Source organism: Ruditapes philippinarum, unplaced genomic scaffold (assembly GCF_026571515.1).
Source record: "Ruditapes philippinarum isolate M1 unplaced genomic scaffold, ASM2657151v2 ctg8739_1_1_1_1, whole genome shotgun sequence".
In the NCBI taxonomy this organism is placed as follows: Eukaryota; Metazoa; Mollusca; class Bivalvia; order Venerida; family Veneridae; genus Ruditapes; species Ruditapes philippinarum.
The window spans coordinates 1-19,635 of record NW_026857108.1 but is presented as its reverse complement, the minus strand read 5'-3'; the positions used below and the strand labels follow the sequence as shown (position 1 = coordinate 19,635).

The following is a 19,635-nucleotide window of genomic DNA, read 5'->3' as shown; positions in this document are numbered from 1 at the left end:
GTGATGCGACAAAGATTGAAAGGTCTGCTTGAAGCAAAATAAATTGGATATCAAGGAAAAATTGATTGGTGTTCTTAAAATAAATTCAAGACAAAAACAGAGGTAAAGAAAAATATCTCCGTACCGCCAAGGATATGTCCATTTGATGTCATATAATCCTTTAAAAACATTAAAATTTAAAACAATTATTTAATTTTACCCATGAAATATGTTGTTATATTAGTAAGATATATTTCATATTTGTTTAACATAAATGATACCCTAGTTACCTTGATGTTTTTTCATTATACACAAATATCCCTCATAATGAAGGTATTGAATCTTGTATATACCTTTTAAAGAAAGATAACGGAAATAATAATATCAAAGCTAATGTTCTAATAATATAAGAAAATTGTTAGATATTGTTTTATATACTAATTGCTTTGACTTTAACGATGTTATTTACAAACCACGGCAATGGAAAACCATGTAATAGAAAGAGCACCGAAACACGAGGTTATCTGATTTGTACGAGGGGGCGTAGCCCCCCGAGTATTAATCAGATTACCGAGTGTTTTGGTGTTCTTTCTCTTTTGTATCATAGTCAAACATAAAAACACGTTCCCTGTTGTTACAATATTAGACCCCGGCAAAAATGAACCAATGAACGAGCATCTAAATATGACATTTCTGTCGATTTCACTTTCACTGCCGTCACAATATGTAAACCCCAGCAAAAATGAGCCAATCAATGGGCATGCTCTGGAGTGCGGGTAACTAATACCCGCACTCCAGTTAACGCACGGTGCATGTATATGTATACGATTTAACCCTTACATATTTTCAACAGAAAGGTCTCCAAACTATGATACAAATGGCACCTTATTATGCTTCATTATTCATGGGTTGACTAGAAGAGCAATTTCTTAACTCTACTTATGTAACTCTACTGATGTTTGGTTACTTTTTTAGATGATATTTTCATGATTTGGAATGATTCTTTGGAAACGCTAAACTTATTTATAGATTCCTTAAATAGTTTCCACCCGAATATTAAATTCCCTTACAATATTTAATATTAAGTGTTTGGTATCTTTTCTTGATGTTTCTGTATCTAAAGACGTGACTTGAGAAATGTTACCGATATATTTTGCAAACCTACAATTATGCATTTGTATTTAGATTTTACATCCTCTTATTCTTTATCATGTATGCGCGGTATCCCGTTCAGTCAAGCTAAACGTTATAGACGTGCCATTTCCGATGACGGCTCTTCTAAGCAGTCTTTAGATATGTTGAATAGATATTTTTCTGATAGAAATTATCCTAAATCTATTATTGAAAAGCGTTTTCAAAAATTCAAGGCATGTCCGAAAATGATGTAATTAGTCCCGTCGTTAAAAATACCTGTTCAATAATACCTTTACTGTATGTTTTAATACATCTCTGCCTAATATTGGTGAAATCTGAAATAAATATTGGGATCTATTACTTTTGTCCGGTAAAGAAAGCGTTAAATGTTCAAACCTATTTAAGCTTATAGACGCCCTAAAATATTCGAGATTATCTTATGAGAAGTGCTTTTCTTGATCGCACATTTCATCTGGCCAATGTATACGAAGTAGATGTTCACATTGTAACACTATAATCGTTGGTTCACAATTTAATAGCAGCATAACAGGCCGTTCTGTACATTTACATAATGATGTTAACTGTACTACGCTTAATGTAATTTACCTTATTACATGTAAAAGCTGTAATAAGCAATACGTAGGTCAAACTAATCAAAGTGTATCGTACAGAATGAATAAACATAGATTTGAAATATAAGAAATTGTAACGTAAATCCAGTTTCACATGTTTCACAGTTTCGATTTAGGATTACCCGAAAATAAGTGTTCATTGTCAGATTTTTCATGTTTGCCTATAGACATTTTAGATAACAACATGGACCGGTTATGTAAAGAATCTTGTTGGATCAATACATTAAATACTATGATTCCAAATGGACTAAATAATAAAGTATTGTCTGATTTATGATGAGTAACATAAATATTAATATGTTTGTCTGTTATTATATTTTTTTACTAACACTGTGTAATAGACATATGTATCACTATTGATCGATTTTAATTCATGTACCAGCTTTTTTTATAACATATTTATTTATTTCTACATGTTATCATATCTTTGCCAAAGTTTCAAAGGTTCTTGATATCTCAAGGCCCAACTGGGCATGTGAGAAAACAACAACATAACAAATGATTACAAAACAAAGTAAAGTGATACATAATTGAAATGAAACCATGGCAATGTTCTGAACAGAATTATGTACATAAAAAGGAGAACAAAATAGAATTAAATAGAATAAATATATAAATTAACAATTAAAAATCGGAGAATAAGATCAAAATGAAAAAAAAAATATCAATATGTATTGTTAAGCACAAAAAGTAATTTTCTTACAGAATATTGCTAGATTGAGTAAAACATATTTGCCTTCACTATTCATTAACTTTGAAAAAATAATAATGTTAGGTCTATGAAATTATGAACTGTCTAAATATGTCTTTCTCAGGCATTGAAAATAGGAACAGTGAAATAAATAATGAAATTCGTCACCTAATAGATTGTCAGAACATAAACAACACATTCTTAGACTTCAATCCAAATTTAAAAAATCTACCTGTTTCAATTGGCATTTTGTGGTTCATACATCTAAATTTGAAAAACGCTATTGCTTAATCTAATGGTAAAATGTTAAAGTAGTTTTCAAAACCATATTGAGTTTTAAAAATTCTATAATTCAGACATTTACTGGATCCATAAATAGAAGTTTGCCAACCTTGAATAAACTGATTCTTAATTCTTTCTTAAAATGTGGGACGGTATAATCCAATAACTTGACAAACCCAGAGAATCTAAAGAAGTATGCACAAATTTCAACCAAGGAAAATCCACATCAAAATCAGAGTATAGTTTCATTGACATCTAATACAGCATAGAACAAATTTTATCTGTTTTATCATTAATCAATTTGCCCCAATAGTTCAGAACCTTTGACTTAATTTGCAATGACAAAGGCAATATTCCTAGCTCGCCATAAATCATACATGATGGGGTAGATTGCTTCAGTCCGAAAACTAATTTAATATATTTCAATTGGAAACGATCAATTATTTCTACATTTTCTACTCCCCATACCCCTGATCCATATAAAATTATAGGAGCCACCATTGCATCAAATGTATATCAAATGGAAGGGCAAGTTTCCGAGACTTTGTTAACACAGAAAACATAGCTTTTCGAGCCTGATCAATCAGATTTTTCTTGTGCCTAAAAATTTCCGTTAAATGAAAATTGAACCCCAAAGTAATCAAAACAATCTACGATCTCAAGTATGTTACCCTCAAACTCTAGAGGATTAATATTATTCAACACCCTTTTACCTTTAATAGCTGCCGGTTTCTTTTTGCCGCGCCAGTTTTTGGCAAATTCAACCCCTATTTTTACGCGCTTTAAAAAAATGAAAACTATCTTAAATTGTCATATTTACTAAAAGGTTTAAAAGTTAATATGTTTTGTTTTTCTATCTTTAATACTTTTTTGTAAAAATGCATTGAAAGTTTGCATTTGCCATGGCAAAGTGTGTTTTGCCATGGCATTTCGGCATTTTGCCATGGCAAATTAGAATTGCCATGGCAAGATTTTTCCTACTTTTGCCATGGCAAATTTGCCATGACAATTATGTTTTTAAAACATCACAAAACATTCTAAAACTTATCCTATGACATGTTGTTGGTGCTATTGTTATGTTTTTATTGCAATCTTTAATTTTTTTCATTTTGCCATGGCAAATTTTTGCCATAGAAATGCCATGGCAATCACATAAAAGTTTGCCATGGCAAAATATTATCAATAAAAAAAACCCCATTTTTTCTTTGATTTTTTTTTTTTTTAAATTTATACATGGCAAATGACATATAGATTATAATATAATATTTGTACAATTTTTCCGACACCTGTTGTGCTCACCAACTAACAGTACACAACACAAAAATTACAGTATGCATAACAACCACAATCCGAAAATGTTACATATCTAAACACACAAATAATTAAATGTTTTTACACCATTACTTGAATAATTGCTGAATTCACTTTCAAATTTAAACCTTAATAACGGACTGTTTACATCTACAAACACTATTTAAGATGACAACGGAGTCAATTATACTGAAAATACCTAAAATGAGTTGTTTGTTTTTGCTTAGAAAATTTATCAACCTTTTTTTGAACACATTCGTGATTTAATTTTGGAAGCAGTTAGTCAAAAAATGTGTTTTTAAACATTATGAAACGGCACCATTACCGTTTTATCTGCTATTCGCGTAACCTGTCAATTATCGATAACGCATAACAATAACTATACCCGTGAATTACTGGCCCATACTACTCGTCAAACATGTATCGTACTAATACTGTACAACTTTTATGAATATCTCGACAATAATCATCTAACTTTTATTTAGCCTTTTCATAAATGAAGAAATAGTCGGCCAAGATTTAACATAAATAATTTTGAATAGCGCAAAATCGCACGACCATGGGGATGGTTAAATCAATGTAGCTGCCTTTGCCTGCTATATCAATAATGTGAGAAATAAAAATTTGTTTGTCCCGTAATCTTATAGACATTACATTGAGTTTACCGAAAATTGTAAGTTAAATAGCTTGCTGTAAATTCAACCTCGTTTTCTTACAATATAAAAGGAAACAGACAACATTTTTAATGTAAACGCCTATAGAGATGACTGGTGATGACAAATTTCTAAAATATTTAACGATAATCTGCGGATGATACATTTTTATGATTCGATAGAAAAATCGGAAATATATTTTTAGTGAAAGTTTTGAATATAATGTTTGCCAGTAAATCGAACACTGAGACAAATTATGAAATTTATTTTGTGTCCCAGTAGAAACTAAATCGAGATCTATTCCGTGTATAGATGAATATTCATGATAATAAAAATCAAGGTCAGATCATATTGATGGAGTGAAACCTTTTATTTCTATGAAAAATGTCAGGCTTTTATATGAATAAGTCAGACAAAATATATAATATCTCGTTCTTATTTGTACATCGTACCACGGACTTAAGCTCAGTTTTTCGTTATTTTACTTAATTAATATTTTACAGAATTTCATACACAGGCAACGTGACACTAATATAATATAATTATGATGATGATAATAATGAACTTCGAAGGAAAACAAATAAACTTTTCCGCAAATTTTACCAATAGTCGCGTGACATCCGAGACAGATACCAGACGGACAGTATATCACTTCAGTGAACATACATGTATATTTTCTAAATCTTCAACTGATATTGGTAAAACTGATTTGATTAAACACCATATTATAAGGCCTTACAGATGACAAATCATTCAAGTTACCGCAGAATCCCACTTGCTTTGTATGAAGAAGTAAGACAGCAATTGAAGGTAATGGTAGAATGTGTTGCTATAAGAGAAAGCCAGTCATCTTAGTGTAGTAATGTTGTTTTAGTTGCTAAGGAAAAAAGATCATTCTTTGCGTTTTTGCATTTATTTTAGACAGCTGAACAAGCGTACTGTCAAAGACTCATACACATTACCTAGAGTTGATGATTAATTTTGTTGGATTCTTTAGTAAATACAAAATATCATTCTAAATTAGATTTACGTAGTGGGTATTACCAGGTGGAAATTGCTGAACAAGATCGAGAAAAGACAGCTTTTAGTGTAGGTCCTTTGGGGTTTTATTAGTGTAAAATAATGGAATTTGGTCTAACCAATGCTCCCGATACTTTTCAACGGTTGATGGAAAATTGTATGGGGGAGTTAAAACTTAAAAATGTTTGATATATTTAGATAATGTTCTTATTTTTTCCAGAACTTTCGAATAACATATTTTCGTTTGGAAGCAGTTTTCGAGCGTTTGGAATACAAATGTGATTTTTTTAGTGCACGTGTACCTTATCTTCATTATGATATTTCAGCAGAAGGCATTAATTCTGATCCTTCTAAAATAGAACCTTTGAAAACATGGCCTCTTCCTTATAATGTTAAAACATGAAGAACTGTTCTTGGATTTTCAGGGTACTACAGACGTTTTGTTCCTGATTATGTAAAAATAGTTAAACCTTTGAATGATGGTCTTGTAGGACATCCAACTAACAAGGCTTCTAAGAAGAGTAAGAAGACCAAAACTCCATGGATATGGGGAGATGCTCAACAAACAGCTTTTGATACTACTATTGATAAACTGTTTAAACCCCGTTTTAGCAATTATGCTGATATTACCAAAAATAGTGTAAAATAAGAATCCCTTAAGAAAGCCCAACGCGGCAAACCTTTTATTGTTAATTGTGATGCCTCGACAGAAGGTCGTGACGCAGTTCTCTATCCGGAGCAAGATGGACTAGAGCGTGTCATTTGTTATTCCAGTAGAGGTTTACGTGCTATGGACAGGAATTACCCAATACATAAGTTAGAGTTTAATGTCTTAAATGGGCCGTAACGGACAAGTTCTATGTTTATTTATCGATAATTTTAGGTAGAAATGTTGTTCAAAGACATATATTGTCGAAAAAAGAAAGACTGCTAACAACTGACAGCTTGCAGTCAAAAAAATTCATCTCTGAACACTGTGAGCGTAACATAATTGACTTACCACCTCTGTGTTTGATATATTCTGGACTTATCACTGCAGTTTTCTGAAGCCGATCCTCTATTTTTTTTGTGTCCTGTCCATTTTCTGCATAAACGATCAGCTCTAATAATTCAGTCTGCCAGGTCTTTCTCAGACGCTCTTTAAAATCTGTATAACCTTTAGCACCTTTTGATATAACTTTTCTCAATATCGTTTCATTCTTATCAGTTGGATCCTTACCCTGTATCATTGTATTTTATCAATAAGATCCAAAAATATTTTAACTTTATATCATCTTAATGTTGATTACATTTTTAACACGTTCGATAAGTGTTTAAATTTTGTTTCATTTGTAAGAATAAGATAAGCTTACCAAGTTCACTTTTTGAAATAACTAATACAGAAATCTTGAGATATTTCAAATGTAAGTTACAGGCATTAAATAAGATTATGCCTCAGTAATTATATTACAATCAACAATTAAAAATTCACCATGTCGCACATGTCATCAAATACTGACAATTAAATAATGTAATCTAAATTGCACTGGCCTATTAACTATTTTATATGGTACCTTGATATTCTTTCTGTCTGCGACGGTAAGTAATCCAAAGCCTGTCTTACAATCAATTATAGGATCAGGATGCAAATACTTCTTAAGTGCATTGAAATTCTTAACTATGACTTTTCGGCAAATCTCAATATCTGAAGACTGGGTCATCTCCGGTTCTTCTTAAATACAGATTGATAATCATTAATTAAATAATCTACATATTATGCTGTATGGTTTGCTTGACAAAATGATAAGTGTATTGATTATCTATCATTTTAAAATTGATTCGAGTTGATTTGCAATGGTATCGTTTACCTTTGCATTAAAGGAGGTTATACTTATTGACCTCTGTTTTTCATTGGTTTATCAGGTGTTTTTTCTCTTTTGTCGTTATGTGGAATGTCGCTATTGTTATATCTGTCCAACAATGTAGCCATGACCACAAAAGGAATATGTGTATTCTTTCTTTTACTTTTTTAGGAGTACATTCCCTGAGCAAAGCTATGACATTTAGTATTGATTGTTTCTTACCTTGTTCATTTACCAATAGAATGTTCTGCTCCAACAACTGCTGCGCCATTTCAACTTGTGGTGTTATGGATATTACATGCGGAGGTGTAGGCGCCCTAGTCGGAGGCGTAGGTGGTCTAGACGATGAGGTAGCAACAGAAGGTGACCAACATTGCCGCTTGGTTTCCCTTTGAATTATTTGTGCCCTATGAGGTTGCATTGCTTGTGGCTGCCTTTTCCGTAGCGTCGTTTTGTCATGGTGCTCAGGTCTGACAGGCGGTTTCCACTTTCTAGTCGAGCGTCTCATTTTGTCTAACATATAATATAAACAAATTAAAAGAAATGAGCGTTTTAAAATCATTTTTTTTCTACTATACTATACCAGTGTTTTAAAATCATTTTATTTTCTACTATTTAGTATAATATTATAATGAATATAGGCGCATTTTACCGATAATTTACATTTTATCATAAAGCTACATTTTTCAATCAATTTGACCTTCTGACTTCTCCCATAATTAATTTATATATTTATTTATTCAAATACTTGAAAGACTTTTTACTTATGTCGTTATTTAGTAGCATATTATAGTTAGCTGTAAACTTGATTGACTTCAGTTTAGATTAGAGATGTACCAAAACGTCCCGTCAGACAACAGGTCCCGTTCAAGATACAGCTAGTCCACAGCACGTACTTAATTCTGTGTATTCCAAAGCCACAACGGTTTCTCTTATGATATAAACAAGTAAATGTCCGATAAAAAAATTAGTCTTCAGTCCAAAAGGTATTGGCCATTTAATTGTATCTCAATTTACTAACTATTTGTATTAATAGATAGATTGATTGACGTTTTTCACTCCGAATACTTCGGACCATTGTAAAAAACGTTTTGACCTGTTGTTTGGACACTTATGACCATGATATAGCCAATGCCGACACGATTCAAGTTCTTAAAGATAATTCTAAAAAATCGTTTTTTCCTAGTGTAGTATATTCAAATTACACATAGTATATCATTAAAGGAAATGCTTTTTCAAGTTGTGTACATAACATTTTTCTTACCATGACATTGACATAAAATGCAAATAGTATTTTACTATGTTTACCGTGATTGTATATGCATTGTAAAGATGGGAATCAATAGCAGACCAGGTAAGAATGTTAAGAATGTGAGCAAACATTCTTCAATAGTATCGTTTTTCTTTGTATTTGATGGGTAATTACCTATTTCACACTCTACTTTTATGACAATTTGTGCCCCCCTTTTTCATTATGTGGAATGACGCATTTGGTAAATTAGTCAACATGGTGGCCATGTCCACAAATTGATTTTGTATATTCCTTTTTTAATTTAGATTTTCAGGGACGCACTTCCCGAGCATGATTTAGACACAAACAAATTGCTGTCTCTAACCTTGTCGATTTGTCAACTGGATGTCTTGCTTCAAACACTGCTGCGCCATGTCCGCTTGTTGTGGTATGGCTGTTACAGGCGATGATGTACGTGCCCTTGCTGGTAGTGTAGGTGCCCTTGACGTGGACGTATGTGAATTAGGCGATGCTGTAGCCGAAGAATGTAACCCATGTTGCTGTGTAGGTCCCCTAGGCGGTGTATGTACCTTATGAGCTGTCGGGGGTTGTGATCTTTTTTGTGGCTGCCTTTTTCGTGGCGGCGGTTCGTCATCGTCTTCAAGTCTGGCAGGCGGATTCCTTTTTCGAGTCGAGCGTCTCATTTTTTCTAAAAAATAAAAAATCATGCGTTTTACAATTATTGCTTTTTACAATACAGTATAATGTAGTAATGATTAGTTGACTAAATGGGTAGTAATGGCTAATGGTGTATTTAAAAAACAAGAAAAGCATTATATCGGAAAGCTACATCATTCCAAATCAATCAATTCGTTATATGCCTTTAAAATATTATACTGTATATGAAAAATATCTATATACCAAATATTTAAATAGTCATATTGTTTGCGCAACTACGAGTAATGTTAATCACACATCCGTATTGCTCAGAGATATGCTTAATGAACATGTTGCATTATTTTTATATTTTACACGGTTATGCCTTTCATCAACTACAACATGTTTGGTTATAAGTTGACTGACTATAATATAAACGTAGGCATGTTGCAAAAGCCTTAAACGAGTCTTTGTCTTATAAGTACTGTATAATCTTAATGTGTTGCACGATAAACGTTTGATTCCGTTTGTTTTATTTAGACGCGTACATGTAGATGGTAAGGACTGAAATCGAATGTCATAGTGGTAATGATGACTAAGTTCAAATTTGATGCTTACGACACTTAACAACAAACCCGTTGCATCCGATTAGTACATGTGTACATATCTTCATATTTTTTGAAGATAATAGTAAAAAATGAAAATACGTGTTTCATCTGTACTGACGCAACGTGTGAAACTTTACAGTCTATCAAATATTTTTGTGTCTGATTTTTTTTCTTTCAAAATAGTGGGGCCTACGAACGGCAAATGGCATGAATGTTTAAACAGGTATGTAAGTCGTAGTCTATATTATATTGTTTTAAATTTGAGTATGTTTTTGTTTTGCTCAATTCAAATCCTGAAGATAATTGCGACTTGTGTACTCCGCATTGTACATTTCTTCACATTTTCAAGTCTTACAGAACTGTTTAAGCACAAATTTCAGATTTCAGCACATGATTATCTTTTATTATATTTTTATCATTATACATGTATTGTAACACAGCTTCCGTGACTGATCAATACACCATGCTTATGGGTAATCTTATCGTTTATGGATATAATTGTAAACTTTGTCCTAGATGAAATAGGTGCGTCCTAGATATAAAGGTATGTGCCGTTTATTGTTTGTTTTAAGAAAACTAAGACCATAGTCTGTCTAGCTGACAGAACCGTCTATGCCTTTTTGGCAGTAACAAACTGAAATGCTTCTTCTGTTAGAAGGCAAGTAGAGACATCCCTAAAAAATTCAGGTAGGCAGGTGACATAGACCGCCTGACATGTTTCTAATGAGCTGTCAGAATATTGGAAAAATAACGGCAATTTTTTCCGTAAACACGGACTGTAGTCAATTTCGTGAAAGTACAACTGTACTGGTTATGTACTATATCTTTATGTATCACTAATGAAAGTCAAAACAATATCATTATAAAGCCTAGGGTTGCAATAGTGCCAGGCCTTCAAGGAAGGGCGTCCTCCAAAACCTATGCCTGCTTTAAAGTTTGCATCGCATCGTTTTTCTCTGTAGAATGTGAAAAGGCATCATTAAATAGTGTTGTAAACCAGTTAAGATACCCTAACGTGATTATCCGTTCTTATGCAGATATTAAACCACGGTTCATTTAGCAATATTGTCCATTTTTCAAAGTGCCATCTTAACTTTAGTGTTTCTGTCAACAAAACATTTCTAAATTAAAACAGTCTTCTTGGATTATTTAACTCTTATACAGGACATTGCAACAAGGTATTCTTTCCTGTACTGAGCTAGCAATCTTTAACTTGGCGTTCTTAAACAATACATCCGTATTAATTGATTTTAAAAAAATTTTGACAAGAGACCGCTCCGCAATATTATAACACCACAATATGACATCACTTATGCTCATTTGAAATAAAAATGTGAAAACTCCATTACACCCTGCGTTGTAATATATGTATGTTGCGGTTTAGGTGGAATGCTGTTTAATGCCACCAGATATATATCAGTGCATTATCTTGTAGGGGCTACTGTCAGTCGGTCTTTTTTACTCTACATTGCAAACCAAATTTTACATTTCTTACGGAAAGAAATTGTACAATTTATCAGTTAAATGTTAAAATTTTAAATTAATTTTAAAATTAAGCACTAAGAACCGTCTATTTTCCCTACCCATATGGTTGATTCCATTTACTTCTTCTGTTTTCTGTATGATTATAAAATCTCATTCCCACTGTCCTAGGAGTCATTGTACTATACACAAATAAAACCAAAACATGTCACAATTTATCTTTTTTTATAGATTAATATAAAAGCGAATGCAGATATCATATTTCAGTTTTGCTTAAGTACAAAAAGTACTTTATAAATGTTATGCACTTAATTTTATTCATTAGACTTGAATAAATAAGACAATGTAATAATTACAATATTAATCAATGGATACCCTTTCTCATTTAACTTAATCAATTCACCATTAAACTCTCCTGTTCAATATTTGTTACAAAAAAATGTTTTACATATTGTTTCACCATTCTGGCAGTCGATTTACTGTAAGCTAATAAAAATTCAAACTCATTTTTAAAGGCACATGTAAAAAGAATGACTTAACACGTCAATGCAGATATCATATTTCTGTTTTGCTACGCTACAATAGTCCTTTTTAAATATGTTTTTAAAAGTCGGTCATTCAATTTGAGTGAATACTTAATTTGAAACCGATACCTATCTGTAATCGCGAGATTTACAGCGTTAACAATCATAAAAAAACTTATATTATGCTACAATTGGTAAATAATCGGAATCTATAAAAATAAGATAAAAAAGGAAAGGTAATCCCCCCCCCCCCAAAAAAAACAACAAAAAACTAAAAATGTGTCCATAGGACACGGGTGCCCCCACCGCGCCACTGATCTGTCAATCTTATGACTCTAGGTCAAATATTTTTTGAAAACTAAAACTATTTTACTTAGAAAAGGGCAAGAAATTTACAAATACTGAATAAATCCCCAAGCAATCCCCAAGGTGAATAAGTACACATGCTGACCAACATTCTTGTAATGTTTCATGCATACAAGTGAAATACTTTTTGAGCTATGCATGAACAAGTTGAAAATTGCAAATTTATACTACTGTAAGTCAATGGCAATAACTCTAACAAAACTGAAAAAAATCCACACGCAAAGTCCTAGGTTCATAGCTACACAGTGATGTGAATCATTATTCCTGTAATTTAGTGATGTTGATCATTATTCATGTAAAGTTGGTTGATTCTAACTCAAGCACTCAAGGAACAAATAACAACATAATGAAACGGTTTTTACTAAGTCAAGGGAAATAACTCTACAAATACTGGATAAATCCACAAGCAAAACCCTGGATGCAAAACTAAATATGCTGAGCAACTTTCCCGTAAGGTTTAATGACTCTATGTGAAATCCTTTTTGAGTTACATGCGACACAAGTTAAAAATTGCAAAAATTTTCTAAATCAAGGGCAATATCTCTAAAAACACTAAATAAATCCAGAGAAAATACCCAGGTGCACAACTACACATGCTGATCAATATTCCTGTTAAGTTTCATGACTCTAGGTCAAATCCTTTTTGAGTTACATGCGACATAAGTTTAAAATTGCAAATTTACTAAGTCAAGGGCAATAACTCTAAAAATACTAAAAATATCCAGACGAAAATACACAGGTACACATGCTGATCAACATTCCTGTAAAGTTTCATGACTCTAGGTCAAATACTGTTTGAGTTACGTGCGACACAAAAGAGAATTGACGGACGGACGGAAGGACGGACGGATAGACGGACAAGGGTTAATCTAAATGCCCGCAACTAAAGTGGAGGCACAAAAAACATAAATAACAGCAACTGTGACCACCGACAAGGAGCCCAACAGGTTTATTTGACTCGTTCTGTTTAGGTTTTTTTTGTTGCAGTTCTTTTGTTGATCTTGTTGTTTTTTTTTGTTTGCACCAACACAGAATAGGTCACATAGCTTTAATTGTTGAGGAAGGTACAAACAAACACTGACGTTCCGTGGACTAGATTAATTGAAAAAAATACCAAAAACTTACTTACATATCAGTAATACAGAAACTGTTAAACACAACGTTAACATCAGATTTTCAATATTTTCCTACTTCAAATACGTGATTTATTGAGCCCACATTGCATCTAAAATGTTTATGATAGTACAATTGTACTTTCATCATGTACACTTCATGTTTTAGTCATTAATATGACAATAAAGCTGTAATTGTTTCATAAAATTTTGTCTAAGCATACAAAATATTTGTGTCTTGAGACAGATATATTCATAAACTGAATGATACCAAATCCTTGAATAATGACCTGTTTGGGGGAAGTTAATGCTTAAAATAAGGTTATTAATTTATATCATTAAAGACACATCAGTCAGCTATCTTTACACTTGTGAAAATCACCCTATTCGTATTCATTAACATTAAGGGTTTGGATTTATCTCAACCTCGAATTTTTAAAGAAAATATATCTCAAGTTTTTCTTTTCTTTCTTTTTGTTCAGCTCAATACTTTTGATAAACACATCTTCCATGCCATATAACTATAAGGTAATTATAATTCAGTAAACCCATCTTTAGAATATTACAGTTGATTTCATTGAAAATATTAACGCTTTTAGCATAGCATATTAAAAGGTCATTATTTGGAATCATACATCAAAGAATGATAATATTGGTTTTTGTTGTCCGTTTTGACCGACTTGCATGCTGCTTATTAATCGTGGATTGTAGAATTATAGCATATTACTAATTTAAAACTGTCGTCAGCGCTTTGCAAATGTGATTGGCTTAGCTGGGCACTCCGAAATTTTTATTGTTCTTTGGAGAATATTTCAGATTTGTTTGTTCGGAGAAGATTGTGGCCATATCATTTCAATTATATCATATTGTATTAGTTTGTGACTTGGTCAATAAATGGACAGGATTTTTTTTTTCAGTTTTGGGTGCCCAGTTAAGGGGTAACCCCATTTATTTTCTCAATCATTGTCATAATAGTGGTCGAGGAGCATCCTCCTATCACCCTCACAATAATACAAGTATATATTTGATTTCTTACAAAATAAAATATAATTTATTATTATATAGGATTTAAGTCAAGCAAAATTAGATCATAATACTATAGCGCGAACTAAAATTTGTTTATGAACTGAAGGGACTTCTTCACAATTAGCAGTCGTTGCACAAAATTTGGTATGCACAAGGTCCGTGGATCCCTTATTATATATAACCATATTTCATTGAGCTCAAGACAAAAAATAACTGTCAATAATTCTTGTACAAAATATTCAATGAAATCGGATATAATTTTTCCAGATATCAATGGTACATAATGTTCCATTCAAAAATACGTTAAATCTATATAAAAATGCGGTTTTGACAAAACTCAATTTTACATTCAGAAGATTTCTACTACAAAAGAATATGTTTTTAAGATAATTATGCATGATAATATTTAACAAGATTTTGATGTAAATTATATTGTAAATAAAAGTGCTGTATCAGCTGTATGTTAGTACCGTTGTCGTGGAAATTAAACGTTGCAAAACTGAAAGTAAGTTGAATGTTTGTGTTTATCATTATATGATAAATGCATGCAATGATAATCTATTCGAAATATATATTCAGATAAATTATGAACGTGTCTTCATAATCAATATAGTCAATATATATTTATAAATACATGTGTTGTATGTTAATATGCAGTCTTATGACCGTAGTTGACTCAGCAGAGACAAAACTGGTAATACTTTATCTCAAGTTGGATATTACCATCCTTGTAGCTGAAATTTTATATTAATTATCCACCCTCCTCTAAATATTCTATTATAAATAGTTTATTAGTATATTTCGATTTTGATAGAATGACATAATAGTTCTAGCATAAAATGCTTCACAATTGTAGCAGAATATTGTATACAGTAATTGCTATTAAACGATCTTTACATTAAAAACATTTACTTTTTACATATGAATATTTTATTGTAAATATTAAGATGTGATAAAGCAGTCACTCTTTGAATGTTTCAATTTGGATAGCATGGGAGAAAGTAATAGGGAAAAGAAACGGAATCGTTTAGAATGTACAAGACGGAAAACTTGAAAATGTTACATGTCAGTTTGATTGAGCCTGTTCATAATTGCAAGCTACGAATCACGGCCCCATCCTTGCACAGGCGTAAGTAGAACACAACATTTTGAATATGTAATTGATAAATTTTGAGTTAAATAAAACAACTGCAGATGTATTCATAAAGCTCTTTGTAAACAGTAGCTCATCTTATCCATTGAATAGATATCGGACTAAAATTATAAGTATATGAATACAGTTTCGCCATACCTTGCTCAGTTAAACCTTTGCATTGAATATAGTAACAAACCTTTTAAATGAATATACTACATGTATAATTAAATATTAAACAGTTTGCACCCTTTCAGATCCCCATGAGGGATACAAGCTGCTACTGTTTATATGATTTCTGTAATTGGTTTGTAAGGTCATGCTCGGCATTATTTTATTAAATATCGTCTGCTTCCGTGTATTGATTCAAAATGAATAATAAACAAAATAAAGTGGTCTTTTTATATATATAAAGAAATGATACCCGTCCCTCTAAATAACAACAAATACAAATAGGTTCATAATTCCGGCAACAAAGCCGCGATTATATTTTAAGTATTCGTCTTCAAAAGCTATTTTTTTTAGTATTATATTTTATCGATAGTTTTAAACCAAAAATGTTTTTTTTCGCACGCTGTTTGGCTTTGACATCCGTAAAGAACACACCGAGATCCTCCAAAAAATAGTTATGCACACAATTGTTCTATCACATCAACGCTTGCTCCAGTTCATTGGCACTGAGCCAAAAATTGTGTGCTTCTTAAAGTGACTGAGAAAATGTATTTGAATATCCCAATGACATACTTTTGTTAAGAAAACCAAACAAAAAAATGACATCTGTTGTTTATTCCATAAGGAAAGATGATGTCTGTTAAAAAAAAGGTGAAAATACAGTACAAATAAAAATACCTGATAAGGTAACTGATACAGAAAAACAAATGATATACGTTTGTATAATAATAAATATATATGTATAACTTACGTTTAAGTATCTTCTTTAATCCATTTACATTTTTTAATCAAGTGGTATAGAAATTGTGCATAATGTTCATTTTCAAAAAAAAAATGCCTGACAACGCTATTATATTCGCGCTTCGGTTGAAAAAAAAAACAACACCTTGCATGATAGCCAATGAATATTGAACAACTCAAGGTCTAATTATAGAAATTATGTATGAATGCATAAGCAAAAAATAAAATGTCATTGAACGATGTTAAAGCTATTCAAAGAGTGTATTCACAAGTTTGAATATTAAATCAATCGGTTTTGTAAACAACTGGTATGCGATCTTTTTTCCATTAGCTATTGAGAAAAAACACTTGATTTAACGTATGACGCTTGCTGACAGACACATGTATTATTTGAACATAATTTGATACCTTAATTGATCAAAAGTGTCAATCGTGTAATTGCTTTGTTTTTCTATCTATTTCTTTGTAAAACATTTATATTTAAAATGCACAAAACTTAAAATATAACCTTGTTTTATCGCTCTCAATTTATTAGTTTTGTTATATTCGAAACATTGAATGTACTAAAGAAATATTTAGAATAAACTTTTTTGCAGGTCTAATAGTTCATTCATTCATTCATTCATTCATTCATTCATTCATTCATTCATTCATTCATTCATTCATTCATTCATTCATTTATTCATTGAACGATTTCTGCCAAATTATATGATTTTATAAATAATAATTATTTTGTTTTCTTTAACTATATTAGCTGTACAATAAAAATGAAGAAATAGTGGTCCAACTCCTATGCATTTATATGCTCAACTGTTACCAATAGTTACATATTAAAATCTCAAAATTTATAGTTTGCTTTTTTGGTCTATTCTTCGTATTTGTTGTAATTAATATCACATATATAATCTATTATTTAAATGGCTACAAAAACATCATAATGAAATATTCAATTACAGTCAAACGTGTATTAAGCGACCGGGCAAGGGAAACATCAAAAACAGTCGCTTAATGAAACGGTCTCTTAAGACAGTCAGCATGATATAAAAGTCAAAATTTATAAATGACATCTTTTTTATTCGATGGGATTGTTTTTCAACTTCATTTTTATATAAATGTTGAATAATAAGTACGCTCCGATAATCTAAACGGATGCAAATGTAAAAATAACGTTCTGATATTTATTGACAAAATCAGTTTTGATCCATTACGTACATGTTTGACATTTTTTCCAGAATTTTTTAACTTCTCCGTTGTTTTTCCTTGTCTCCAACACGAAAACCCTATTAGTGAAGATGTTTTCTGTTGTGCATTTTTTCATTTGAAATAAACAAACTACATCCATTTGTTACGATTAATTTAATGGCTGATCAAGTTCAAGGTCAATTCAATGCAGTCTAAATGTCAACAAGCGAAGCGTATACACCATCTCAGTATGGGCGGAGCGTTGCATTGTTTGTTTATCCGATATTATTGGATAATACACGTCACGCGTATACTTAACTTCATTTGCATACGCTAAAACGGTATGGGAAATAGAGTTTTTCACACGTTTATTGTTGTGTTTTGATTGCTGACACTTGTGACATAACGAGGTGGCGTTCTCTAAAAACACAATTACTTGACAGGTAAAAGTGGTCGTTTAATGAAAAGATTGATGTCAATTAGGTGACTAATTAGCGGTCGCTGGTCGCGTTGAGCAAAAGTCGCTTAATACATTAAAGATATAGAGAGAAAATGATCGGGGGGAATTTAAAGTGGTCGTTTAAGACAAAAGTCGCTTAATACACGTGGTCGCATGGGCAAGTTAGACTGTAATTTAGAATAAACGTTTCCCCCGATAGTAAGTTGTTTTCAATCGCAAAATGCTTTGTTGCGCCGTTATTATCAACGGCATAATCAACATCATCATCAAAAGCATTATCATTATTTAAATCATTATCATCATCATCATCATCATCATCATCATCATCATCATCATCATCACACCACCACCATATCATCATCATAATCTCTCCGAAGATTTATATTTTTGAAAGCTGTATGCGGCGTATGTAACACTGCTATATACCACGTTATTTGCGAGTTCACGTGTATAAGAAACAAATTTATGATATATAATAGAAAATTAACACCAAAACGACAAACTTAATGATAAATAAATAAATGAATAAATGACAATAAACAATTGGAAACATGGATGAATAAATCAAAGAAAGTATTTAAATGCGAAAAAGTTCAAATACGTTCTTCATTTAATGTCCATTTTATATTCCCCTATATTTTTTCAATAAATACTTACAAAGCGGAAAACTTATTCAATTAATTCAATGATATTTTGGTAAATAAAGGTCACGTGATATCATGATCAATAAGTCGTAGTTAAATCGTCTGCTATAGTGCGTGGTTAAGCATATGTACGTTGGTAACAAATGGATTGTGAACCAAAAGTTCAAAAACCATGTCGGGATATTGCAATAGAATGGTAAAATACACAACCTTACCGAATATACATTACAGAAAACTTGATAACTGGTGTAGATACGGTTTAATCAAAGGTAGTTAAGCTACTGTATAGATCCCTAGCACCGGCTTGATCAAAATTAAACATTAATGGTAAACTTTGCAATTAGAGCATCCAAAGATGTGGGTGTATGGCTGTAATATTAGAGCCTTCAGCATGAAGATAACGGTAACATTAAGACGAAATTTCAAAAGAGTATCAGACGTTATGAGTCTTCATAACTTTTGCACCGGTGAGAAAGGAGCTGCACAATATTGTTTTCCCTAAAAGTCACCTCATTGAACAAATGGCCAATCAAAATAAAAATTTCTTCACAGACCTTTCAAGAATGAGTTACATAACGCTGTCATCAATGTTCATTTTGTTCTCCGTTTTGTTTTCAATCTCAATACGAGTTTCCATTTAATAAGAATTATTCGTTTTGCGACTCATAGTACGGATCGTACACATTCTTTCAAATTTTCGTACACTGACATTTTATCTCTTTTTTTCTACAAATAATATAAACTCTAAATTTTAAC

The 19,635-nt window shown here is 31.6% G+C and overlaps 1 protein-coding gene across 1 annotated transcript; it reads right to left on the bottom strand.

Annotated features, from left to right (window-relative positions):
* Nucleotides 1-7,589: 7,589 nt before the first annotated feature.
* Nucleotides 7,590-9,479, bottom strand: LOC132748791 (serine/arginine repetitive matrix protein 1-like). The gene is made up of 2 exons (XM_060738427.1): nucleotides 9,160-9,479; nucleotides 7,590-8,056 (listed from the first exon to the last, which is right to left on the bottom strand). Exons 1-2 carry the CDS (start codon nucleotides 9,476-9,478, stop codon nucleotides 7,590-7,592), a joined length of 786 nt encoding a protein of 261 aa, XP_060594410.1. The 5' UTR covers nucleotide 9,479.
* Between the last annotated feature and the right edge of the window lie 10,156 nt (nucleotides 9,480-19,635).